Source organism: Aspergillus saccharolyticus, assembly GCF_003184585.1.
Source record: "Aspergillus saccharolyticus JOP 1030-1 unplaced genomic scaffold BP01scaffold_31, whole genome shotgun sequence".
Classification (NCBI taxonomy): Eukaryota; Fungi; Ascomycota; class Eurotiomycetes; order Eurotiales; family Aspergillaceae; genus Aspergillus; species Aspergillus saccharolyticus.
The window spans coordinates 176,885-201,757 of NW_020290641.1; the positions used below are offsets into that span (position 1 = coordinate 176,885).

A 24,873-nucleotide genomic window follows, 5' to 3' on the forward strand; every position below is an offset into this window, starting at 1 on the left:
AGAGCTGTAGCTTACACCAATCGGAGTAGCCTGAATTTTAGAGTACTAGTTTGGTACCTCACTGTTTGAGGGCCATGTCATATGATTTCACGTGCAAGAAGCGGCCCTACCCTAGCGCACATCACGTGCAATGAGTGGCACTAGTCCATTTCTGGCGTGTTGAGGAGCGGTGACATCAATTGCCGCACCAGGCCGCCTTGGGAATTTGGCTCTTCCCCCTCTTTTCGTCACTGCGAGAATATCTTCATCTGCCCATCCAGAGCAGACCAGAGCATGTTACTGTGTCAAAGACCCCCTCCCTGCATTGGCATCGGCATCTTCTGAAACCAAGACCTCTCATCATTCGGGACGGTTCTGCCGTGTTCTTTTCGTGGTATACACTCTCTCCTCCCTCATCCCGGTCATATCATCTCCTTGACTTCTAGTGAATCACCGCGGGGCACTTCCGGTCCCGCTGAAGTCTGTGACGTACCATTGCCCACTCCCGCTTTTTCTCACCGGAACTTCTCCCCCACTACCCTCACACAAGTATCTCTTACCTAGCATCATTCCGCAATCTGCGTTGCCAGCTCTGTTCTCTCACATTGCATTGTCTAACCTCCCCTCACCTATTGAAACCTCATCCTCCCGTGCATTGGAGCTACAACTTCTAAACAACTGAATTCGTCGCCATCGACACCATGGCTCCCCCTCAAGCTCCCGTGCAGCCCCCCAAACGCCGCCGCATCGCAGTCTTGACCTCCGGTGGTGATGCTCCTGGTATGAACGGCGCCGTCCGGGCCGTCGTCCGGATGGCCATCCACTCCGATTGCGAGGCCTACGCCGTCTTCGAAGGTTACGAAGGTCTCGTTAATGGCGGAGACATGATCCGTCAGATGCACTGGGAAGATGTGCGCGGCTGGCTGTCGCAGGGTGGTACCCTGATCGGCTCTGCGCGCTGCATGTCCTTCCGCCAGCGCCCCGGCCGTCTGCAGGCCGCTAAAAACATGGTCATCCGCGGCATTGACGCCCTGGTCGTCTGCGGTGGTGATGGTAGTTTGACTGGTGCCGACCTCTTCCGCTCCGAGTGGCCGGGTCTCTTGAAGGAATTGGTCGAGAAGAAGGAATTGACCCAGGAGCAGGTTGAGCCATACAAGATCTTGAACATTGTCGGTCTGGTCGGATCCATCGACAACGACATGTCCGGCACGGACGCTACGATCGGCTGTTACTCGTCTCTGACTCGCATCTGTGATGCCGTAGACGATGTGTTCGATACTGCGTACTCGCACCAGAGAGGCTTCGTCATTGAGGTCATGGGACGTCACTGTGGTTGGCTCGCCTTGATGGCTGCCATCAGTACCGGTGCTGACTGGCTCTTTGTCCCTGAGTTGCCCCCCAAGGATGGATGGGAGGAGGATATGTGCTCCATCATCACTAAGGTACGTTTTACGGATCTTCAACCACAAGCCATGCTAATATCTTGCAGAATAGAAAGGAGCGTGGAAAGCGACGAACCATTGTCATTGTGGCAGAGGGAGCACAAGACCGACAGCTGAACAAGATCTCGAGCTCGAAGGTCAAGGATATCCTAACTGAGCGTCTGGGTTTGGACACCCGTGTTACTGTCCTGGGTCACACCCAAAGAGGTGGCGCGGCGTGTGCCTACGACCGCTGGCTATCCACTCTGCAGGGTGTCGAAGCCGTTCGAGCCGTACTGGACATGAAGCCCGACTCGCCCTCGCCAGTCATCACCATCCGCGAGAACAAGATCATGCGCATGCCTCTGATGGAGGCCGTGCAGTTCACCAAGACGGTCACTTCGCACATCGAGAACAGAGAATTTGACAAGGCCATGGCTCTCCGCGACTCCGAATTCAAAGAGTACCACTTCTCCTACAAGAACACCTCGACTCCCGACCATCCGAAGATGCTGCTCCCGGAGAACAAGGTAAGACTTCTCGCATGGCTTTGTATGCGTGTGCTAATCTTCTGCAGAGAATGCGCATCGCCATTGTCCACGTCGGTGCCCCCGCTGGCGGTATGAACCAGGCTACCCGCGCCGCTGTCGCCTACTGTCTCACCCGCGGCCACACCCCCCTTGCGATCCACAACGGTTTCCCCGGTCTCTGCCGCCACCACGCCGATACCCCCGTCAGCTCCGTTCGCGAGATCAAGTGGATTGAGTCTGATGCCTGGGTCAACGAGGGAGGTTCGGATATCGGAACCAACCGCAGCCTACCCGGCGAGGACTTGGAAACGACCGCCAAATGCTTTGAGAAGTTCAAATTCGACGCGCTGTTTGTGGTTGGTGGATTTGAGGCGTTCACTGCCGTCAGCCAGCTGCGCCAGGCGCGCGAGAAGTTCCCCGCTTTCAAGATCCCCATGACCGTCCTGCCGGCCACCATCTCCAACAACGTGCCCGGCACGGAGTACTCGCTCGGTAGCGACACCTGTCTCAACACCCTGATTGACTTCTGCGACATCATCCGCCAGTCGGCCTCGTCGTCGCGTCGTCGCGTGTTCGTGATCGAGACGCAGGGTGGCAAGTCGGGCTACATCGCCACGACGGCGGGTCTGTCTGTTGGCGCCGCGGCGGTCTACATCCCCGAAGAGGGCATCGACATCAAGATGCTGTCGCACGACATCGACTTCCTGCGCGACAGCTTCACGCGCGACAAGGGAGCGAACCGCGCCGGTAAGATCATCCTGCGGAACGAGTGCGCCTCCAACACATACACGACGCAGGTGATCGCCGACATCCTCAAGGAGGAGGCCAAGGGTCGCTTCGAATCGCGTGCCGCCGTGCCCGGCCACTTCCAGCAGGGTGGTAAGCCGTCGCCGATGGACCGCATTCGCGCGCTGCGCATGGCCATCAAGTGTATGAGCCACCTGGAGAGCTACGCGGGCCAGAGCCCCGAGGAGATCGCCGCGGACGAGATGTCGGCGTCGGTGATCGGCATCAAGGGCTCGCAGGTGGGCTTCTCGGCCATGGGCGGCGAGAACGGTCTGGAGGCGACGGAGACGGACTGGGCGCGACGTCGTCCCAAGACCGAGTTCTGGCTGGAGTTGCAGGACACGGTCAACATCCTGTCGGGCCGCGCCAGCAAGGCCAATGCGGCGGCCTGGACGTCCTACGCGGAGGCTTAGACTAGATGGAGGCTCACATATACATGGTATGAGCATGAGCATGGCATGAGCATGAGGCATGAGATAAGATGATACAGATGGGTTATGCGGGTGTTACGCTTACATGGATAATGATGACTACATTCAATCAGATTGGTACTTACTCTGCCTGACCCCCACCACCACCTGGCTGTAACCCATGTAGTATCAGGGTCCCCTGGAGAGACCCCATTTCTCTTTAGCTTCCTGGTAAACCTCATCCTACCTTCCTACTAGGTATAAAGCGTTCCGGGGGAGAACCCCCGGACCCCCCTTTTCTTCCACTCGCAATTACACACATATATAGATATAAACATTAGAACTGATCGTAGTAGATTTGTCGACCCCCCGTTCACCCATGAACGGCCTCCTTCGCCTTAGCAATAAAGAAATCCCTCCCCTTGATCAACCGGACAAACCACGCCCATGGCACCCAGCCAAACCACAACTGGCCCGTCCCCCCGCGCTCCCCCACCGGCACCACCATCAACGCCTTCCCCGCCGCGTACTCCTTGACGCTCCCCGCCCCCGTCATCTCCACGAGAAGATTATGCGCCGCAACCGTCGCCTGCTGCCCCGCCGTCTGGGCCAGCCGCGCCGAATTGGCGGTGATATCGCCGGCCGCCCACACGCCTTGCAGTCCGGGGACACGCAACTGGGCGTCAACCTTCACCCACCCCTTCTCGTCCAGGATCTCCGCGGGGAGGAATTGGTTGTTGGGCAGCACGCCGGTGGTGGGGATGTATAGGTCCGTCTCGATTGTCTCTCCGTTGTCGAGCTCCACGATGCCCCCGGCGGGCTGCTGCGGAGTAGTAGTCGTAGCTTGTCCGGCGCTGTCCTCCTCCGGTTGTGCCGCCTGGAGGTTGGCGGGGGTAAAGCGCACCACCTTCCGCCCGGGGATGATATACACGCCCTTCCCCCGCAACTGCGCATCGGCGGCCGCGCTCGCACCCTCGGCGAGACCGGGCAGCACGCGCGCCGTGGCCGAGACGAGCGTGATGGCAGGTCGGTGCGGCAGCTCGGCGAGTTCGCCCGCGGTTTCGATGCCGATGGGGCCTGCGCCGCCGATGACAATGCGTTTGGCACGCGTGGTGGTCTGTTGGGCGGTCTGGATCAACGTGTCCAGGTCGCGGTCGAGTTGGTCCACCCCTGGAGTGGGAAGCGGAGGCGCTTTGAATGGGTACAGCGGGGTGTTGGCGTCTGTGGGGATGGAGGACGGGGTGGTGCTGCCGGAGGCGATCACGAGGTAGTTGTACTCGTAGCTGGTGGTGGGGGGGGATTGACCACTGGCCAGCGAGACAGTCACGACTTTCTTCGTCGCGTCCAGCGCGGTGGCGTACCCGTGCACGAACTCGAACTGCTCGGGCGTGTACTTCGCAAAACCCGATTCGATCGGAACTAAGTATTGGTCGCGCTGGAAGGCGGAGGGTTTGGTGAGGATGCGTGGGGCGGCGATCATCCACCAGAAGTCGCGCGAGGGGTTGATCAGGATGACTTTTTTGGGGTGCGCGTCTTTGAGGAGGGCGTGGGCGATGGGCAGCCCCGCGACGGAGGCGCCGATTATCACGATGGTGGGTGGAGTGGGCATTGGTGTGGTGTGTAGAATTGAAAGATTATTTTGGTGATAGGTATGAAGAGAAAGAGAGGGGTGGAGGGAAAGGGATAAATACAGTAGTTACAAGTTAACTCAAGGGGTGAAGGACTCGGGAGCGGGCCGAGGAATTTATATTTATTTTTGATTTTTTACTCTGTCTGGAATCATCCTGGGGTTCCTGAACAACAACTCAGCGGGGAACTACTATGGAGTTATCCTGCAGGAAGCGTGGGTAACAAAGATGGAGTCACACCACAGCACAACTTAACCAGCATTAGTGTTGATCTTATTTTAGTGATAGTCTGTTGATTATAAAGCATCTCCGGAATCCTCTCGCCAGCTGATAAATCAATCACAAACAAAAAAACTTATCGCCGTCCCTGGCAATACGAGATCAATGCTAATTATAGGATTCCGGGTCCGGTATACTCGCTATGCGCCCGCCCATACGAACAACACAACTGCCAACAGATGCAACGCCATACGGCTTACTGCGACTGCGACTGCGACTGCGACTACCACTGCGACTGCGATAAGCCATGCAGCTCATCCAGGAGCTGCACCGTCTCCGCCGGACTGGCAATCCACGCCGTCGTCGAAGCCAACCGGGCCTAGTATCGTCAGCCTCTTTCTCCGCCATCTCGAACGACCACCTACCTTGAAATCATTGGCCCCCGCAGACAAAAACTGGTCGCCCACGTGCAGGGTCCGAGCGGGCTCGATGCCCCCGAAGTACTTCTGACACGCCCGCACACCCCACGACTTATCGCCGATATCCACAAAGACATCATTACCCCCTAGTCATCCTGTTAGTGCGTTCCACTGGCCCCGCCGCACCACCAGCCGACATACCGTTAAATGCACAAAATGGCAACCGCGAGCCGACCGGCGACCGCTCCACCGTATTCTGCACCACCAGCACCGTCTCCTCGAGCTGCTCGCGCGTGATCTTGCTCCGATCCAGCGGGTACACGCCCACGGCGCGGTCCTTGCGCAGCACCGCCACCGGCAGGCTCAGGTTGGCCGCACAGGCCCGCAGCGACGACTCGGCAATGTCCAGCAGCGCCGTGATGTCGTCCTCCTGCCACGACTTCATGTCCTCCAGCACCCACTCCGAGCGCGGCACGTAGGTGAGCTTGTGCGACGACTCCGGGTCGTACCGGAACAGAAAATTGCTCTCGCCCCCCATGACGACCAGTCCGGCCCGCTGCGCCTCGCTCAGGTTGGGGGACGCGTGCATTGCATCCAGGAGCCCCCGCAGCCGCTCGTAGTACTTGGCCGCCTCCGTGTACCCGGCCGCCGTGACGATGCCCACCTTGCGGTCTTCCCGCAGGAGACGGATGATGCGCGCGATGACCGGGCTGTCGTCGGTCAGACACGCGCCGTCGTCGTAGAGCGTCACGTCTCCATCGAAGGTGACCAGGTCCACCCCCGTGGTGCGGGCCAGCCCGAGCAGCTGGGCCGAGTTTAAAATGAGCCGCACGTCGTTGAAGGAGGGGGCGACGAAGCGGCGCCGGCTGATGAAGCGCTGCTTGTCCTGGTAGGTGAAGGCGTCTTCCAGGAACAGCGGCGTGAAGAAGGAGCCCACGGTGGGCACCAGCAGCTTGAGCTTCGACTTGCCCGGCGCGTTCTGCCCCTGGTGGGTGATGTGGTCGCGGATCAGCTTCTCGACATCCCGGAAGATCTCCGCGTACCGTTGGTGGGTGTCCGCGGCGACCGCGATGAGGTTCTCGCTGTGCTCTTGGTAAACCGCGGTGGGCTGCGAGTGCAGCACAAATGGCACGGCTAGAAGACCTTTGATCCACTCAATCAGCTGGTCCCGCCGGTGGGACTTGAGAGCATATTCCACGCGATATCGGGTGGTCATGTTGAATTCCGCCGGAAGGAGGGGGGGATCAACGGGTGGGAGGGGGTTGTTTACAGGTGAGTCTTGTGGGGAGTCTTGCTGGAGTTTTTGCGAGAGGGTGAGTCCTGTTGTCGCCAAACAAGGGATAAAGAGAAGAGCAAGCACAAGGAGAGGGAATCGTAAAAGGTATGGCAGAAGTAAGGAGACCGGATCAACAAAGGTGGACAGAAGACGAACGAGGTGACTAAAGTATACAGATGTGCACGTCGGAGATCGCCGCCGCTAGCCATGATTGGCTCCGCCGTGAAGTCATCTGACCTCCTCTGTGATTGCAGCGAACTGATCACATGATATGTCTGCAGTGATGCAAACTATGCAAAGCATGCAAACATCCCATAAAGACTATAACCCCCATATTTACCAAAATGAACCGATGTGATTTCGACTGCAAGTTTCATTCCAAGGACTGGGCAAGAGTAGACCTTCCCTCAAAGCACTGAGGTATTCCATGGTGCTCACTGGGCCTGACCTTCCACTGTAACACCCATCCACCGTAGGACATAGTATCGGGAGTATAAAGCGTTCCCGGGGGAGAACCCCCGGACCCCCCTTCTTTTTCAGCTTCCTGGTAAATGTCATCTGAATTCCCTAGATATCATGTGCTCCCAGGGAGAAACCCTGGACTCCCTATACTTCCCAATTCTCTGGTAAACATCCCTTACACCCTCGCAAACTCAACCCGATCCCATCCAGCAAGCCCCATGATCCGCACTATACGTGCCCCATTCCTTGTCCAACACCTCACGCACCCAAGGCCCCCGCGGAAGAAACCTCGCCTATCACGGCAACGACCGCATGAATATGTCCTCACCGTCTGCGGCTGTGATGCCAGATGCCAATCGAGCCACTTGTAGATGGGCTGGAGAAATCGATGTAGCTAATCGAGCCCCAAGTGATACTAGGGCTGACATCAATAGTTAGTGCTAGACTAAGCCTTCTTAGCGCTTACCCTCCCGTTATGGCGGGTCCAATAAGATAGTTATACAATACAGTATGCCATAGTTCCTGACCCTGGAGATGTCTCTCTCATCTGTCTAGCATTATGTGATTAGCTGATCCTGATTTCTGGGTTCCTCTTCGGCACGGGGAGCATAGTTGATTTTGCCTTGTCACCTCTGATGCCTCTTCGGATACAGAGTTGCGCGGTAATGGGACCCTGACGAGCCCTTGGCTTGGCTTTCATATATAACAGCTAATGGAGCTAAGGCTTAGCTCAGGGTCTTTGGCGCATTTTAAACTTCGCATCCAGAGTGTATCTCTGCGGGGGAAAGCTAACTCGGGCGGGCTGGCTCAAGATTGACTGGGGTAGATAGCAGATTTATTAATCAGTTCAAGAATTGGATCATAGTTATGGGACCCCTCGCTCAGCGAGGAAGGACTCGGACTAGCTGATACTATTCTCACTCATACGGATACGCTAAGGGAATGTACTATTGATTACTCCGTACATGCACACTCGGAACCCGAAGCCATCCTGACAACTGTACGGTCAGGGAGGAGAACGACATGATTGCTGACAATGTGCTCTCTGATGCGGGTTGTGCATTGTACACCATAACCACTTCTACTAGGCAATTATCAAGAGGTTTTCATTGGCCCTGATAGGGTTGGGACCAGATGCAAAGACTGGTCCTATGGGGGGAGTATCAAAGAGTGGAGACTGGGTCTTGGTTCCAGTTGTCCAGTTAGCTCAAGCAAAAAAATATACATGAGAAGCGAGGAATAGCCATCACAGAAAACTAAGCATAAACAAAGGTCCAGCCTTCCCAGTGTAGTGGCAACTAAGCTGCGGTCCAGCCACCATGAAGCAAAACATCATCACTACTGATAGGCATGTAATATATTTTTATTGTTGCTCAGTGTTTTGTCTTTCTTACGGAACAGAATTCTGGTCATCATGGGGTGCAAAAAGAGGTATTTGTTCTGTTGATGGTGGCTGTAATTCATAGGTTGTGTTGATTGTTTTACTGAATATAATGTCTTTCGCTCGAATCTAGACCCTCTGGATTGTTCCTCCTCAAACCAACTGGACAGGCGATCTTAAAAATCGCGTGGAAGACCGTGCTTCTGTACTAGAAGTTATACTGCAAAGCTTAGCCAATGCGAACCAGCGGAAATGCAGCTATTGCTTGCCTCCCGTGCGGACTGCCACTCAATTAGGGTTACATCGCCTCGATATGACGCCGTAGATGCCCCACCCCCTTCAAGTCATGGGGTAATGATAACGTGTGTTTGCCGAGACGTCAGTCGCTGTGTGTAATCATCGAAAACATACTAATATGTATAACTATTGGACTTCCCATTCCAGCCCTGGAGACCGACTACCACGGTCTCTGCAGCCCACAGCATCGAGATGAAATTACCCACTGGAAGCGAGGCGCAGGAAGTCGTTGGGGACGAGTTCCACATTACTAGACCCCAAGCTCTCACCATCACCGCTATGATGGTGCTGAGCCTCATGGCGGCGCTTGATGGGTCTTTACTAGCGGTGGCATTGCCGGTAAGTAGGTAGTTGGTAGTCATTGTCAGCTCCGTCCCCCTGGACCGTGTCTCGGAACTCACATCAGAGCTATAGGTCATCGCCAATGACTTGCACGCCTCGGCCATCCAAGGCTTCTGGGCCGGAACCTCATATCTCCTCTGTAGTGCCGGTAAGGGGCCGGGCCATCTAGCCACTCGATGCCACTCCAGCACTAACTTGGGCAGTGTTCCAGCCCATCTTCGGCTCTCTCTCGGAAGCCTTGGGCCGCAAAGCTCTGGTTCTGTTCGGGATGGTGATTTTTGCGCTTGGGGCGCTCGTCGCAGGAATTGCGCACAATGTCACTCAGCTCTTAGTAGGTCGGTCGCTGCAGGGGGTGGGCGGGGGTGGTTTGATCACCCTCAGTAGCATCATCATCGCGGATTATATCCCATTGAAAGCGCGAGGTCGGTATCTCGGCATGCTCAGCGCCGTGTGGGCTGTTGGATCGGTGATCGGGCCGGTGATTGGGGGCTGCTTTGCAGAGAAATCAACTTGGGTAAGAGGCAACCTTGAAGTTACGCACATTCGAGCCCCTTTCCCTCAACCCTACCTCCCTCGGTTGACTAATACCTATGTTAGCGCTGGATCTTTTACATCAATTTCCCCTTCATCGGGATTGGCGCTGCACTTCTGTTGGTCTTCTTTCCCCGGGCGTCGGCCTCATGCCACCCCCGCGACTGGCGGGCTAAGCTCCGTGAGATCGACCTGGTGGGCATGGTCCTCTTCGCCGCCAGCACCAGCTCCTTTCTGATCCCTCTGTCGTGGGGGGGCGTGATGTACCGGTGGAGCTCCTGGCACACCTTACTCCCTCTATGCCTTGGGGTGGGCGGGCTCCTCGCCTTCGGGGGCTATGAGTATCGGTGGGCACGACAGCCGGTGATCCCACCGACCATCTTCCGGGACCGATCGACGAGCATTGCATTGGGGAGCTTTTTCTGTCTCGGCTTCCTCCTGTGGTGTGGCCTCTACTATCTCTCACTCTACTACCAGATCGTCAAGGGATACACCCCGATCGTCACCGGCGTGGCGCTGTTCCCTGCCACCCTGACGATCGCGCCCGTGGCCGCTGTGACCGGGTTTGCCATCGCAGCCACTGGTCGGATCCGCTGGGCGATCTGGGCCGGCTGGATCCTTGCCACGGTGGGGTTCGGCTTACTCTGTCTCCTGCAGGTCGAGACCCCCATCCCCGGGTGGGTGTTCATCGAGATGGTGTCCGGGATAGGGCTGGGGATGGTGGTGCTGGGCGCCGCCCTGGCCGTGCAGACCAGCAGCCCCCCGGAGCTCGTGCCTTTGGCCATCAGCCTGGCCACCTTTTTCCGCAGCTTCGGCCAATGCGTCGGCGTGGCGATCGGGGGCGTGATCTTTCAGAATCGCGCCACCGCGCTCCTGGCCCGCCACCCCCATCTGCGGGCGATCGCGCAGCGATACCGTCAGGATCCGTTCGGTCTCATCCCGGCGTTGGAGAGGGCGGACGCGGCCACGCGCGGGGAGGTGCGGTCGGTGTATGCGGACAGTCTGCGCACGATCTGGGCGATGGGTTGCGCCCTCTCCGGCGTGGCGTTGATGGCGAGTCTGTGGATGAAGTCTCGGGCTTTGAGATGAGACGCCAGCATATCTCGCGTGGGAGCGAGTGAGCGAGGTGGTGATGGACTAAGATGCTGCTCGAACTGAAAGATCAGCCAGGGCTCTGACTTGCTCGTGTCGGCCAAACACACACAGTATATATCATCCTCACACGGAGGACGGTGACTCCGAGAGGGATGACGGGAGGAGGTTGAGGTGCTTGCTTGCTTGCTTGCCTGCCCTACTTTACATCCAAGTCCAAGTCATGTTCAGAGTCGAATCAGAGACAGTTTGTTCCGACCAAGATGCCACAAGCCTAGAATCCAACCCCAATCTGTGCCACAACTTACAGTAACCCCCGGCTCAATCATCCACCCCGACATGCACAATCTCATACCCCCAAACCCTAACCTCCCCCACCAACCCATACTCCCCCACCCCCGGCATCGTCCCCGTAACACTCGCCTTCTTGCCCCCCGTTTCCAGCGCGTGCTAATACCGTCGCACCGCATTCCCCAACGGACTCGCCACCATCACGTCAATGGTGTTCTCCCCGTCCATCACCCCCTGCGTGATATCCAGTTTCGCGGAGTGCAGGTCGACCGGGTGGGTGGGGTGGCCGTTGACTCGGATGCGTGCGACGTGCGAGATCCTCCCTAGATCGAGGATGACGCCTGAGGAGGGGCTGGGGCTGGGGCTGGGGCTGTGGGCGAGGGTGACGGTCGTGCGGTAAAATCCAATGCCCGAGACGTTCTGGAGGGAGGGGTGGAGCTGGGACCAGGGGAGGAGGGTGGACATTGTCCCGAGGGCGTAGGTGGTGTTGGTCCGGGTGGGAGCGGCTGTGAGGCTGTAGATGTTGGCGGCTGGGGTCCAGGATTCCACGGTTAGTGTCCAGTTGGTGAGTGTCTGCGGTGGGGTGCGCATGGGGGGTAGTGTGAGGATTTTGTTGTTGGAGGGTCAGCGAGAGCGGGGTGAGGTCGTACGTGCGGTGGAGGGGAGTGAATAGGGCTATCCGGCATGCGTGCGGGGCCTTCACAGCCCCAAAGACTGACTGCACTGAGTGCCGAGCTGGAATCTCCGATCTCGGGTATTCGCCTCCACATTCGGTGGTCTACACCACTCAGATTGAGAGTAATAAGCCACTATGCGGGGGGATCTGACCAGACGAGGATCTGGAGCACAAAATGAGGAAGGGTCTCGCGGCATCTTCTCCCGAGAGAGACGAGTGGGAGAAAAAGAACATCCCTGGACAGTCCCTGTGGGATGTATCCGATACTGCTCCAGGAATAGTGCGGATAATGCTACTGTACATATATGCTGGCAAACTGGACCCATCACGAGAAGAAGCACGAGAGATACTAACCATCTATCTAAGATTGTCACCATGTGTTCCTCAGCACATATCCATATCCCCTCCCTGCGACTCGCATTTCCCCCTCCCAGCAAATCGATAGATACCCATCTGCCCCGCCACCAACACCATCCCTACCAAGACCAGAAGAATCATAATCAACAACCCCATCGGATAACTAAACGACGAAGAATTAGCACAGCCATCCACCTCGACACCACAGATACCCATCGCATCAGTCAGTCACTTACAACGCATGCGCCTCATCCCCCTGGAAAATCTGGCTCCCGGCCATCAATCCCGCGGTAGCAGACATCACAACTATGTCCTCAATCGTCAGTCCAGTCCAGTCCAGTCCAGTCCAGCTCCATCCCTAGGGCAGACGCGGTCACTTACACATCCTACCCCCACATCGAGTCAGCATTATTAACCTCTACAGACAGCCCTCACACATTCACTCGACAAAAGGGGGCCCGACTCACGCAACACTCACACTCCTCTCCCCCGGACAGCAGCAATTCACCTGAATCCACGCATTATGCACCGGATGATACCCCACTGCCAACCCATTCACCGCCGTCCAGAGCCCGACCCGACCCCACCGGCTCGTGACGTGCGGCTGCACGGTGCGGAGCACAACCAGCGCGACGAGGTAGCTGCCCATCGCGAGAAGCACGGTGCTTCCGCGCCGGTGGGTTGCCGTGCTCAGCCAGGCAAAACCAAAAATCACGGGCAGGGTGAGGAGGTTGCCCAGGGCGGCGAGCGCGTTGGCGATGACGCGGGAGAAGCCCAGCGCCATAATTATACTGGGGGTGTAGGTGGTGAGGGGGCTCCAGGTGGCGAAGACGCACGCGGTGGCGAGGAAGTGCGGGTATTTGGCGGTGTTGGTTAGGGTTTTGTAGATGAGGGGCCAGGGGAGGGGTTGTCGGTGGGTTGGGGTGCTGGTGCTGGTGCCGGTGCTGGGGGGGTGATCGGGGAGGGCTGTGAAGAGGAGGAGGGCCATCAGAATGGACCAGAGTCCTTCTACTGCCAGGAGGTTGAGTATCAGAGTGTATGTATAAGTCAGTAGGGACGGTGGGAGAGGAAGGCTTACGCAGGAATATCCATTTCCACCCCGCCAGCCCGCCCCGTCCATCCAGCTTCAGCAACGCCGCCCCCAGAAGGGGCGCTATCGCTGCTCCCCCGAACATACCGAAGAAGAAGATCGCAATGCGCTTTGTGAGTTTTGCGTTTGTGTACCAGGTTGAGAGCGTGTACATCGCTGCAGGGATGTAGCCGGCTTCCGTGAGGCCGAGCACGGCCCGCGTGATGAGGAAGCCTGTACGATCGCGGATAAAGATCTGGAGAGCGGCGAGGAGGCCGAAGATGAAGACCTGGGCGCTGATCCACCGGCGGGGACCGATCTGGCTCGTTAATGGTTGGTATTGCGCAGGGATTGGAGGATTGGATTGCTCACTCGCTGGAGGGCCATGTTGGACGGGATCTCGAGGAGGATGACCCCGAGGAAGAGAAGCTGGTTGCCGAGATTGATGGTATTCTGGTCGACGGAAATGGCAGAGGCAAAGCCTCCTGTTAGGGCGCTGGCGATGTTGGTCCGGTCGATTTGGTAGGTTGCGAAGCCAGTGGCCAGCAAGGGGAGGACAATGAAGTCCGCTCTGGAAATTATCAGTCGGAGCTCGAGGCTGGTCAGACGTCTACTTACATCTTCTGAGTTCGTTTGTCATATGCTTTGTCATTTTCAAATTCCCGCATCATGTTCGCACTGTTGTTTGAATAATGTGAAAGGGTCTGATGTCGAGGTGAACAGATTTGCCTCATCCTGATCGAAAAGTTACAGGGACCTTGGGGACACACACCCTTGGGGTGATAAGATAAGACAGACAGGATCTGGAGGTTTTTCTTCTTGTGCAGTGCACCGCAGGTGCTGCAATCAAACAACTATGATCAAACTCTCCGGTCTATTTCAATCCTACCGTGATGTGCTACTTGTCCTCCCAGGTCAAACCTCGTCCCCCGTGTGGCCGTCCCACTGCACCCGCATCTACAATCACCCCAAAACGAAATCACTCCGTCACTGGAATAAACTGATCTAAATCCTCCTCACCACAAACTGCATCTTGAATGACGACTCCCGATTATGCTTATTCTTCTTCACCTCCGCCCACTCCTCCGCTCTGACGTCGACCTCCCACTCCGTCCCCGTCTCCGCCATCACCTGCGCCCACATCCGTCTCCACGACTCCAGATCATGCCGGTAGAAGGTAGCCCCCAATTCGTTGTCCGACCGCTCTCCGGCCACATAGTCACCCACGTGCCGTCCAACGACCATCGACCCCGCCTGCGGCCGCAGGAGCTTGATGATCTGCTTGGCCAACGCAACCTCTCTGTCCCAGTCGAAGAGATGGAAGAACGAGGCCGCGTTGATGATGTCAACCTGGCCTGCGAGACGCTGCATAAGCGGGCAGGCGTCGTCGAAGATGTCGCTGGGGATGAACTCGCAGGGCAGAGTGGAGCGGTCGCCGAAGAGGTCGTAGCCTAGCGAGATAAACTCGGGCTGGAGGTCGCTTCCATAGAGGGATTCGGCGGGGGCGCCTTGGTGGACCTGCTGGAGTTAGTCCTGCATGCGGATCGGTGGAGAAGGGTGGGATGGTCAGGAGGTACCAGGTAGCGGATGTCCTGGCCCATGGCGCAGCCCAGATCCAGGTAGGTCGCGTTCGAGGACTTCAGCCGCGAGAGGATCTCCGGGTAGGCCGGGTTGTTGCAGATGGTGATGTCGAGAAAGCGGAAGGATCCGATGCAGGGGTAGGGGAACTGGTGGGCGTGGTTAATATGTGCACGACAAGGGTGAGGGAGTGTCACTTACGACGGCGAATGCGCGATCACGCTACGACTTGGTTCAGCACGTGTATATGCGGTACAGATGCAGGCAACTCACCACCTCCTTCACATGGTCGATGATCTTCTCTTCCGGGATCTTGCTGTACTCCGCCAAGAGAGTCCGGGCCGGCTCCTGGACCTGCGCCAGGTCGCGCTCGTACCAGCTGTACTCTTCAGCGGGCTTGGACCTATCCATTTGTGATTCCACCATGTTGATATCAAGTGGTGTTGAAGCTGCTGAGGTTGTCAGAAAGAATGAAGGTGTTTGGGAGAAACTTGGCAGGTGGGCTGATGTGCCCCACCTCTTATCTCCGACCCAAGGCTTATCTGATCCGTTCGGATCCGGCAATCGGGGCCGGCTCAGTCCGTTCGACAACTCGAGTGATTGCATAATTATACATGGTCAAGAGACGGTGGAAGCAAATCTCTTTCCTCTGTTTGATGAATAAGCTGTTGATTCTTGTAGTATGCTGCTTGTCTGGATTCGTGTTATGATGTCGGGCTAATGCTCTCATCTGCGCTGTATAGATTGAGGTGAATTTATTGTGCAGGGCTCAATGATGTCATCTCACATTCAGCCAATCACCCGGACGCAAGATGATTGCCACACATCCTCAAAACATTTACGTCTCTCATACATGGCATCCGGCCAATCTTCAGAACATACATCAACCATGGGAGTAATTTACGATGCTGTCGTGGTGGGCGCTGGCCCCGGGGGCATGTCCAGCGTCGCCGCCCTCCTCGACGCAGGGGCGCGGAAACTCCTCTGGATCGACCCGAACTGGCACGGAGGGCGATTGAATGGCTTGTACCGCGAGATCTCCTCGTAAGCGTCTCCATCCAAACTACCGCACCTAAGATCACTCGCGCAGTCAACTCACAAAAAGCCAGAAACACCACGGTAGCCATCTACCTGAAAGCCATCCACTCCTCCGCCACCCTCCGCTCGATCATCGACTCCACCCCAGCCCCGAATGCCGTCACACAGCTCGCATCCATGAGCCACGACTCTACATGTCAGCTCAGCGTCGCCGGCGACATGCTCTGCATGCTCATAGACGGTCTCCTCGCGCGCCCCGAGGTCGAGAAACTCACCGCCACGGTGGACGCAGCGCATCTTGGAGTACGCATCTTCCGCTTCCTTTCCCCGAAAAGAAAGAGGCGAATGGCTAATACCCCCCCAGAACGGCATCTGGACCGTCACAACAACGCCGGACCCTTCACCCACAGCTCTAGAGTCACACAGCCTCATCCTCTGCACTGGCTCCCATCCGCGCACCGCGATCAAACACCTCACCCACAACCCGGACCTCCAACGCCTCGACCTCGACGAATGCATGCGTCGCTCCCATCTGCCGTCTCTCCTCCCCACCGATACACCCGCAATTGTCGCCGTGGTAGGTAACTCCCACTCTGGCATCCTCGTGGTGCGCAACCTCTACGAGATCGCACAGTCCGGCGAACGGGACCTCAAAATTATCAACTTTCACCGCCGTCCCATCCGATACGCAATCTACACGGAGGACGGAATCATCTACGACAATACGGGTCTCAAGGGGGCGACCGCCGAGTGGGCCCGCGAGGTGATGGAGAAGAATCCCGACCCCGGGATTCTGCAGACCGTGTGTGATCGTGACGACGAGGAGGGGGTTTTTGCTGAGTATCTGCCAAGGTGTACGCATATCGTGTATGCGGTGGGGTATGAGCGGGAACCCATTCCCCAGGTGTTTGTGGAGGGCCGGAGGGTGGATGCGGAGATGGGGTTTGATATGCGGTCGTCGGGGTTTGGGGGGGTGGAGGGGTTGGAGGAGATCAGGGGGTTGTTTGGGGCGGGGATTGCGTTTCCGGAGGAAGTGAAGGATCCGGAGGGGCATGTTGAGGCGGCCGTGGGAGTCGCGAAGTTTATCAATTTCACGCAGAGGGTGAAGGGGAGCTGGTTGGAGGGTGGAGGCACGTAGGTGAGATTGGGTCCTTGAGGATGTGTTTAGTGGAGGGATGGAGGTGGGATTGATTTCAGTTTTTACAGCATCATGAACATAATGAGCATAGATCCGCTGGATGAATGGTAGGATAGCCATGTGAGGGGAATGCTGGATGAATAGAAATATGAACTACAGAGGAAGGGCGGACAGCCTAGACGCACATCAGAATAATGTAATCAACGACTCGTCAAGTGGTAAGCATCTTTCATGCAGTGCAGAACACCCTCAACTCAAATGCTGGGTGTGTAGGCACATTGAAAAAGAACAGCTTTGGTCAGAATGCTGTAGCAGTACTAGTAGTTTCAAGTTATCTCTTGCTTACTGTTGGACAGCTTTTTCTGCTGTGTATGTTGTCTTTAATGCTTGGAATTCGAAGTTGTTGATTTAGTAGAGCCCCCAAAGGGATATATAACCGTGTTAAGGATGATCTTGCCCCTCAAATAGAAAAGAGCAGTGCAAGCCCTATCGTGTTTCTATCAATATTCGTAATCACTGAAACTGACACAATTAGAGAAAGGTTGGGAATTACATCAATAAACCTGAATAGTATAGAACCTTTACTCCAACCAACTAGAAGGATAAACCAAGCAAACAGCGCGAATCTCTATGCCGCCTCGAGAGTGCATAAAGATTCCTTACCTCATCAATGCTGCTGCATAAAATGCTCGATCCGCTCCGATCGCAGCGGTCGCATTTCAGCTCCTCACGGTTGGGCTTTGAACATTAAATCCATCAATTGTCCCCGTGCTCAATCAGCCACCCAGCCTACGATGGCGCCCTCACCCGACCGCGTCGCCAGGATCATGCTGTCCTGGCACTCGCTTGAGCTCGTCTCGTGCACCAACCTCCAAACCCTGTGGGCAGGATACGGACACATCTGCGCCCTCTCCGCCCGCGCAACCACCCCCGAAGCGGCCGCCCACCTCAGTCAGCTCTGCGGCGTGGAACCAAGAGGCAGGGGGACCACCTACCCACTCATTCTCAAGCTCATCTCTCCTCCCGGCCGAAAGGCCTCCACGGAGGATGAGGGTCATCTCCGCAAAATGCTGAGCTATGAAGTGGAGCAGTGGTTCTACACGGAAATCGTGCCGCAGCTCGGCGACGAGATCGGCGTGGCCAAGTGTCTTGCCTCGACGCGCGACATGCACGGTAAGGTCGGCGAGGAGGAGCTCCGCGGTCTGACGGCCACCATCATGGTCGATCTGCGGCCTCGATACCCTGTCGCCGGGGGCAAGCGGAGCTCGCTGGACAGCAGACAAGTGCACGCGGCATTGGACTGGCTGGCTGCCTTTCACAGTCGGTCGTGGGCGTTGTTGACGGATAGTAGAGACGCATGTGTTCTCCCGCCGCTTGAGGAGGCTCGCAAAAGGAGGCCGGATGGAATCAAGAGCGATGTCCGGGGGTTGTGGCTCAATGGCGGGTATACATACCTCGCCACGCGCCGGAAGGAGTACGCTGCTCTCGTTGATGATGTGGACTCGGAGTGGTCGGAAGCACTATGCAGCACAAATGAGGGCTTCGCAGCGTCTGTGGCTGAGATGGTGGCGACTGTGCTGACCCCTGCTGGGAGATCGATGGAGTCGTATATTCACGGGGATGTCAAGTCGGAGAACCTGTTCACAACTGCCGCAGGAGAAGAGGTCGCGTTCTTTGACTTCCAGTACGTGGGGCTGGGCCTGGGGGTCTGCGATCTTGCCAAGCTGTTTACGTGCTCAGTCCCGTTGGGTATGCTGGTTGATGACGAAGAGGATTTGCCTGAACAGCTGCCCATGCGCGTTGGGGAGAAGCAGCTGCTGGAGGCGTATCGCAGACGGCTTCTCCGGGGCCAACCTTCGGAGCTGTATGACTGGGATACATTTAGACGACACTGGGAATCCGCGCTTGTTGACTGGTGCCGATTTCAGGCCTCGTGGGGCTTCTGGGGCAACACCGAGTGGCTGGAGGCCCGTGTAAGGTATATTCTCAATGACCAGGAATGGCGGGACTGGCTGCACGAGGAAATTCGTTCGCGAGGCAGCTGATGGGACGCAGTACGGCAAAGCTAAGTGTGTTGCTTTCGGCTATTTCTCTTTACCTCACGAAATCAATTAGACAATAGACATTCTCGGATCAGGCTTGCATTCTTAAAAAAGCTTTAGAGCACTCATCTTGTCAGAAGTAAAATCAGGGGTAAGGCGAGTGACCCCTGTATCTATTGATCAGGTAGAATCTCTCTCAGCACCTGAACACCAACCGGGAGGGTTTTGGGAAATCTCACTTGCAGGGTAGTTGTTGAGGTGGTACATTGAACCATGTATAACTTGCACCGGCCACCTGCAGAAAAGAAAAAGGCGTCAGTTAAAACCCGAAGCAAGGTTCTTTGTTTCCCAGGTACTCTGCAGGCTGGAATAGAACTTTCTATTAGATTCCTAGAAATTGTGCCTTGGACTGGAACCGGAGTCCTGGGCAACTCGTGGGAGATACCGTAGGCAGTCCAATATTCGGGCATTTTCAGCTGATCCTGGCTAGGGCTGATCCGCGAGAACAGAGTATGATGGGTGCAAATTACAATCGAGAGACCAAACGCCGCCCATCCTCACCTGCAAAAGCATGTGGAGATTCAGTTGTCGTCCAGGTCCCCATTCCTGTTAAGCAGCCTCCAACATCGATCTCTTACAGAAAGCCCTGGTGCTTTTCTCCATGAAAAGAAGTACAGTAGCAAACAAGCCAGGTTCGGAGAAATAAACAATGGCCATGATGCTGGGCATTGTCTGGTTTCAATAACGTCGTGGAAATGTCTATAGAGACTCGATTGATCTAAATAATGGCATTTATGTTCTGTAGGGCATCGAGATTGATCATCTTGTAGTCCCCTGTGCTAGCTTAAGTAGTTCTACGAACCACGTTTTGTGTGACTTACCATGGTCTCCTGGTTACCCTTTTTCCTTCGCGGTGCATCAGCCCTCAGTGCGGCTTGTAATACCAGTGATGAGAACAGTAAGAATCGATTCCCATCTCTCTGCCACTGACATACTCTCTGCGTGTCATTCCATTCTTACTCGGGTCTCTATAGGCCGCTATCCGTATGGGACCCTGCCCACCAACTATCTTGCCCCATCTATCCATGACGAGGTAGGATCGCACTGTTTCCCCGATCCTGACACCTGCTACCTGCTGATTCAACGCAGGGAGCTCCTCAATCTCCACCATGGCGAGACGTTTCTCCATTCGGACGGCCCCCTGACACTGGCGTCACACGCCACTATGACTTTACCGTGATGCGCGACACCACCTCACCCGATGGATACCAGAAAAATGCCATGCTGATCAACGGGCAATTTCCCGGGCCATTGATTGAGGCCAACTGGGGGGATATCATCTCCGTCACGGTGAACAACATGATCACGACCGGGACGGAGGAAGGGCTGGCCATGCACTGGCATGGGATCACTCAGAAAGGAACCCCTTGGGCGGATGGCGTCCCGGGGGTTTCGCAATGTCCCATTGTGCCCCGATCCAGGTTCACCTACACCTTCCAAGCCGATCAATATGGGACTGGGTGGTATCATTCCCATTACAGTGCCCAATTGACCGACGGAGTCTTTGGCCCGATGGTCATTCATGGTCCCACCCACGTGGATTATGATTATGACCTCGGGGCCGTCATGATATCTGAGTATCATCACCTGGATTATTGGTCGACCTTGGTCGAGATTTTTATGAGACCCCCCGTCATCCCGAATGTCGACAACAACTTGACCAATGGCCGCGGAATGTACAATTGCAACGGGACCAACTGCAGCGCTGGTCCCAGTCTTTCCCGGTTTCAGTTCAAGAGCGGCAAAGTCCATCGACTCAGGCTGTTGAACACGGGTTCCAATGCGAACCAGAAGATTAGCATAGATGGTCATACCTTGACCGTGATCGCAACCGACTACATCCCGATCAAGCCCTACAACACAGAAGTCGTCACCTTAGGCCCGGGGCAACGCACTGATATCCTCGTCAAGGCGACTGGAAACGTTCGAGATGCGTACTGGATGCGTTCATCGATTGACATGGAATGTCTGAACTCCACGGCTACCTATCCCACCGGCACAGCGGCCATCTACTACGAAGACGCAGACACCACGGTTTGGCCCACGTCCACCAGCACTGCCACCTGGCAGAGCAACAATTGTGCCGGCGAACCCCTCTCCCTCACCGTCCCGTACTATGCCCTGCCGCCTCCTCACTCGCCGGCCACCACCGAGACCATGGAGATCAACGTCGGCCAGAATGCCACGGGACATTTCCTCTGGTACTTCAACAACGCCACCTTCCGCGCCAACTACAACGCTCCGCTGCTCCTCCTGGGCCGGACTGGCAACTTCTCCTCGCCATACTACGCCAACGCCAACACCTATAATTATGGCTCCAACTCCAGCGTGCGCATCATTTTCAACAACATCTACCCGATGCAGCATCCGCTCCATCTGCACGGCCACAACTTCTGGGTTCTAGCCGAGGGACGAGGGGCGTGGGACGGCGTCATCACGAATCCCTCAAATCCCCTGCGTCGAGACACCCATATCGTGCAGTCGGGCACCACGGAGAACCCGGCGTATGTTGTGTTGGAATGGGAGCTCAACCACCCGGGCGTCTGGCCTCTGCACTGCCACATGTCGTTTCATGTGAGCGCGGGGCTTTCGTTGAACATCATTGTACGTTTTCCCTCGGTCGAACGGCTCTCCGCGGTTGGCGGTTTCCAGCAGCGTTATCGGGGGATCCATGCTAATCCTCTCCAGGAACAACCATCCGAAGTCGAGCAGCTTCAGATCCCGGCTTCTCTGGCGCAGACGTGTCGCGAATGGGCCGTATTCAGTGGGGAGGAGTTTGTGGATGAGATCGATTCGGGGGTTTGAAATTGCGTGGGTGGTGTGTGTGCAGTACACCCGGATGGCCCTGTTTGGCTGTGTAAAATTGATGCATTGACTGTCGTAGGATTTCTCCGTGCGTCGCTTTGGAAGTGCGGATGTTGCTAGGGCTGGGATTGCGAACAGGCCCAGGCCACACGGAGAGATCAAGGTCCCCGACACGACAAGCAAAAACAATTCTCCGTCTGGCTGGGTATGAAACAACGCTTTGGGATGATTTTGAATACGCCGTGGGGGTTTTCAGCTGGCTATCACTCGCCCTCCTTTCATATAGGGAACGCAACTTGAATGTGTGTAACTTAGATGATCGTCTGTGCGATTCTGTTAGCTGAAACCGAGGAGATATCGGAGGTCTGCGTGCCTGAGCGACAACGCTGACTTCAGCGTCTGTATCTTCTCATCCGAGATTACCTGCCCCCCATCACTTCGGACTGGACACTCACCCGTCACTTGTGTCCGACCTCCGCACGAGAAGCTTATCGCGATATAAACAAAGCAAGAGCACGTGACTCACAAAGATAACGAACGAAAGCGAACATGTGGCGCCAAGATAATGCTTCACTGAACATGAGGCCATTGTGTTATGGAGGTCAGGTCACAGGCGGTCCGGCCAACCAGCAGGAGGGTCTAGAATTGTGGAGAGAGACAGTGTGGAATGGAATGAGGGAATGTTCAATTTTGACAGGTTGACAGGTGTACCAAAAGATTCACTGATTCGTCCGGGCATCAACCAGGCACCAACCATTGGGTAGCTGTGCGGTTCATCGATGTGCATACACAGTAGTTAAGTTGGAAGAGACTGTGTTGGGCCCATGTTGACTGCGCTGTCATCCATAGTTAACGAAGTTAAGTAAAGGTAGAAAATAAAAGGGGTGCCTCACGGGTGAGGCAATCAGCCTTTTTCGGGACTAGTGCCAATTCTGACCGCTCAAACCTCAATCTTTTTCTCCTCATTTCTGATTCTCCTCCGGATCTCCCACTCCCTCCTTTTCCCTCCCCCGACCGAGTCCCACTCCTCAATTTCCCTTCATCCACCAAACACCCATCTCTCCCCAACCAATCCACCATGCGTGAAATTGTGATTACTCCCACTCCATTCCAATCAAAATTTTTACGCGTGTTGCTCGTGCTAATCACTTGTCTCTCTCTCGTCTAGGTTCACCTTCAAACCGGCCAGTGTGTACGTTTTACCCGTCTGGGAACGGCAGGATCTCTGCTCACAATCTCCTCCACAACAGGGTAACCAAGTTGGTTCTGCCTTCTGGTAAGCCGACCCTCTCCTCGTGTCTCGCGTCTCGCGTCTCACGACTCGTGGATCCCCGCTGCAAGCTTCAATCTCTGATTCCCCAACAGGCAGACCATCTCCGGCGAACATGGCCTCAACGGCGACGGAGTGTCAGTGATCCACCCGACACGCGATAATCCTCCCCCCGTCTAACACACACTAGATACGAGGGCAGCTCCGACCTGCAGCTGGAGCGCATGAACGTCTACTTCAACGAAGCCGGCGGTGGCAACAAGTACGTGCCCCGTGCCGTCCTGGTGGACTTGGAGCCCGGCACCATGGACGCTCTGCGCTCCGGCCCCATGGGTGGTCTCTTCCGCCCCGATAACTACGTCTTCGGTCAATCCGGTGCCGGCAACAACTGGGCCAAGGGTCACTACACGGAGGGTGCTGAGTTGGTCGACCAGGTGGTGGATGTGGTGCGTCGGGAAGCCGAGAACTGCGACTGCCTGCAGGGTTTCCAAATCACCCACTCCCTGGGTGGTGGTACTGGTTCCGGTATGGGTACCCTCTTGATCAGCAAGATCCGCGAGGAGTTCCCCGACCGGATGATGGCCACCTTCTCCGTCATGCCTTCTCCCAAGGTGTCCGACACCGTGGTCGAGCCCTACAACGCGACCCTGTCCGTGCACCAGCTCGTCGAGCACGCCGACGAGACCTTCTGTCTGGACAACGACGCCCTCTACGACATCTGCCAGCGTACCCTGAAGCTGTCCTCTCCGTCCTACGGCGACCTCAACCACCTCGTGTCCGCCGTCATGTCCGGTATCACCGTCAGCCTGCGCTTTCCCGGTCAGCTGAACTCGGATCTCCGCAAGTTGGCCGTCAACATGATTCCCTTCCCTCGTCTGCACTTCTTCATGGTCGGATTCGCCCCCTTGACCAGCCGCGGCGCCCACTCCTTCCGTGCGGTGACTGTGCCCGAGCTCACGCAGCAGATGTTCGATCCGAAGAACATGATGACCAACGCCAACTTCCAGAACGGTCGCTTCCTGACCTGCTCGACCTTGTTGTACGTTGACCCGACCCTGGGCCCTCTTCCCCGAGACCAACACTAACACCCTGCAGCCGCGGTAAGGTTTCCATGAAGGAAGTCGAGGACCAAGTCCGCAACATCCAGAACAAGAACTCCGCCTACTTTGTGGAATGGATCCCCAACAACGTGCAGACCGCGCTCTGCTCCGTGCCCCCCAAGAACCTCAAGATGGCGGCCACTTTCGTCGGTAACTCGACCTCGGTCCAGGAGCTGTTCCACCGGGTGGCCACCCAGTTCACCGCCATGTTCCGCCGCAAGGCTTTCTTGCACTGGTACACTGGGGAGGGTATGGACGAGATGGAGTTCACTGAGGCGGAGAGCAACATGAACGACCTGATGTCCGAGTACCAGCAGTACCAGGATGCCTCCATCTCGGACGGTGAGGGCATGGGTGAGGAGTACGGTGCTGAGGAGGAGATCCCGTACGAGGAGGAGTAAACGGGTGATCTGTGTCCGGTCGATTGGATCCCGGCTTGATTCGGCTTCTTTACATTCGTTGGCCTTTGGGGCATTATCATATGAGATATAATAATACCAGTTGGACTGATGTTCCTTCAAACGGGTTATGGTCTGTGGTAGTTGTGCTTGTGTGGTTCGTGGTACAGTAAGCAGTAGGCAGTAAGCAGTAGGCAGTAAGCCCTGTGCGCGTGCCATGCTTCAACGCCAAATCTGGTCGTCCTGGCTCGTTGGGCATGGGACAATTGCTTGTCCGT

The 24,873-nt window shown here is 56.2% G+C and overlaps 11 protein-coding genes across 11 annotated transcripts; 6 read left to right on the top strand and 5 right to left on the bottom strand.

Moving 5' to 3' along the window:
- Nucleotides 1-680: 680 nt before the first annotated feature.
- BP01DRAFT_375904 (ATP-dependent 6-phosphofructokinase) lies at nt 681-3,129 on the top strand (the record flags this gene model as incomplete). The annotated part of the gene is made up of 3 exons (XM_025576919.1): nt 681-1,421; nt 1,469-1,930; nt 1,978-3,129. The coding sequence occupies 3 exons, from the start codon at nt 681-683 to the stop codon at nt 3,127-3,129; spliced, it is 2,355 nt and encodes a 784-aa protein (XP_025428844.1).
- A 116-nt stretch (nt 3,130-3,245) lies between these two features.
- Nucleotides 3,246-4,956, bottom strand: BP01DRAFT_359100 (NAD(P)/FAD-dependent oxidoreductase). Its single transcript, XM_025575590.1, has one exon. The coding sequence runs from the start codon at nt 4,733-4,735 to the stop codon at nt 3,500-3,502; it is 1,236 nt and encodes a 411-aa protein (XP_025428845.1). The 5' UTR covers nt 4,736-4,956; the 3' UTR covers nt 3,246-3,499.
- Nucleotides 4,957-5,010: 54 nt separating this feature from the next.
- isn1 (IMP 5'-nucleotidase ISN1) lies at nt 5,011-6,934 on the bottom strand. Its single transcript, XM_025573615.1, has 3 exons — nt 5,594-6,934; nt 5,399-5,538; nt 5,011-5,352 (listed from the first exon to the last, which is right to left on the bottom strand). Exons 1-3 carry the CDS (start codon nt 6,606-6,608, stop codon nt 5,257-5,259), a joined length of 1,251 nt encoding a protein of 416 aa, XP_025428846.1. The 5' UTR covers nt 6,609-6,934; the 3' UTR covers nt 5,011-5,256.
- Nucleotides 6,935-9,000: 2,066 nt separating this feature from the next.
- BP01DRAFT_385069 (MDR family MFS transporter) lies at nt 9,001-10,770 on the top strand (the record flags this gene model as incomplete). The annotated part of the gene is made up of 4 exons (XM_025577565.1): nt 9,001-9,147; nt 9,223-9,298; nt 9,354-9,664; nt 9,748-10,770. The coding sequence occupies 4 exons, from the start codon at nt 9,001-9,003 to the stop codon at nt 10,768-10,770; spliced, it is 1,557 nt and encodes a 518-aa protein (XP_025428847.1).
- Nucleotides 10,771-11,223: 453 nt separating this feature from the next.
- BP01DRAFT_385070 (uncharacterized protein) lies at nt 11,224-11,655 on the bottom strand (the record flags this gene model as incomplete). Its single annotated transcript, XM_025577566.1, has 1 exon — nt 11,224-11,655. One exon carries the CDS (start codon nt 11,653-11,655, stop codon nt 11,224-11,226), a length of 432 nt encoding a protein of 143 aa, XP_025428848.1.
- A 356-nt stretch (nt 11,656-12,011) lies between these two features.
- On the bottom strand, nt 12,012-13,818 carry BP01DRAFT_417692 (MFS general substrate transporter; the record flags this gene model as incomplete). Its single annotated transcript, XM_025579271.1, has 6 exons — nt 12,012-12,260; nt 12,334-12,403; nt 12,572-13,108; nt 13,176-13,485; nt 13,539-13,735; nt 13,785-13,818. The coding sequence occupies 6 exons, from the start codon at nt 13,816-13,818 to the stop codon at nt 12,125-12,127; spliced, it is 1,284 nt and encodes a 427-aa protein (XP_025428849.1). The 3' UTR covers nt 12,012-12,124.
- Nucleotides 13,819-13,906: 88 nt separating this feature from the next.
- BP01DRAFT_393892 (class I SAM-dependent methyltransferase) lies at nt 13,907-15,213 on the bottom strand. Its single transcript, XM_025578273.1, has 4 exons — nt 15,015-15,213; nt 14,946-14,966; nt 14,744-14,893; nt 13,907-14,684 (listed from the first exon to the last, which is right to left on the bottom strand). The coding sequence occupies exons 1-4, from the start codon at nt 15,168-15,170 to the stop codon at nt 14,172-14,174; spliced, it is 840 nt and encodes a 279-aa protein (XP_025428850.1). The 5' UTR covers nt 15,171-15,213; the 3' UTR covers nt 13,907-14,171.
- Nucleotides 15,214-15,633: 420 nt separating this feature from the next.
- BP01DRAFT_302460 (uncharacterized protein) lies at nt 15,634-16,920 on the top strand (the record flags this gene model as incomplete). Its single annotated transcript, XM_025572073.1, has 3 exons — nt 15,634-15,788; nt 15,854-16,085; nt 16,147-16,920. The coding sequence occupies 3 exons, from the start codon at nt 15,634-15,636 to the stop codon at nt 16,918-16,920; spliced, it is 1,161 nt and encodes a 386-aa protein (XP_025428851.1).
- A 740-nt stretch (nt 16,921-17,660) lies between these two features.
- On the top strand, nt 17,661-18,981 carry BP01DRAFT_359103 (uncharacterized protein). The gene has a single exon (XM_025575591.1). It carries the CDS (start codon nt 17,715-17,717, stop codon nt 18,963-18,965), a length of 1,251 nt encoding a protein of 416 aa, XP_025428852.1. The 5' UTR covers nt 17,661-17,714; the 3' UTR covers nt 18,966-18,981.
- Nucleotides 18,982-19,844: 863 nt separating this feature from the next.
- BP01DRAFT_385075 (uncharacterized protein) lies at nt 19,845-21,827 on the top strand (the record flags this gene model as incomplete). Its single annotated transcript, XM_025577567.1, has 3 exons — nt 19,845-19,920; nt 19,997-20,055; nt 20,112-21,827. 3 exons carry the CDS (start codon nt 19,845-19,847, stop codon nt 21,825-21,827), a joined length of 1,851 nt encoding a protein of 616 aa, XP_025428853.1.
- Nucleotides 21,828-22,815: 988 nt separating this feature from the next.
- On the top strand, nt 22,816-24,649 carry BP01DRAFT_345973 (tubulin beta chain). The gene is made up of 6 exons (XM_025573616.1): nt 22,816-22,917; nt 22,996-23,019; nt 23,078-23,103; nt 23,193-23,234; nt 23,288-24,136; nt 24,193-24,649. The coding sequence occupies exons 1-6, from the start codon at nt 22,906-22,908 to the stop codon at nt 24,596-24,598; spliced, it is 1,359 nt and encodes a 452-aa protein (XP_025428854.1). The 5' UTR covers nt 22,816-22,905; the 3' UTR covers nt 24,599-24,649.
- Nucleotides 24,650-24,873: the final 224 nt, after the last annotated feature.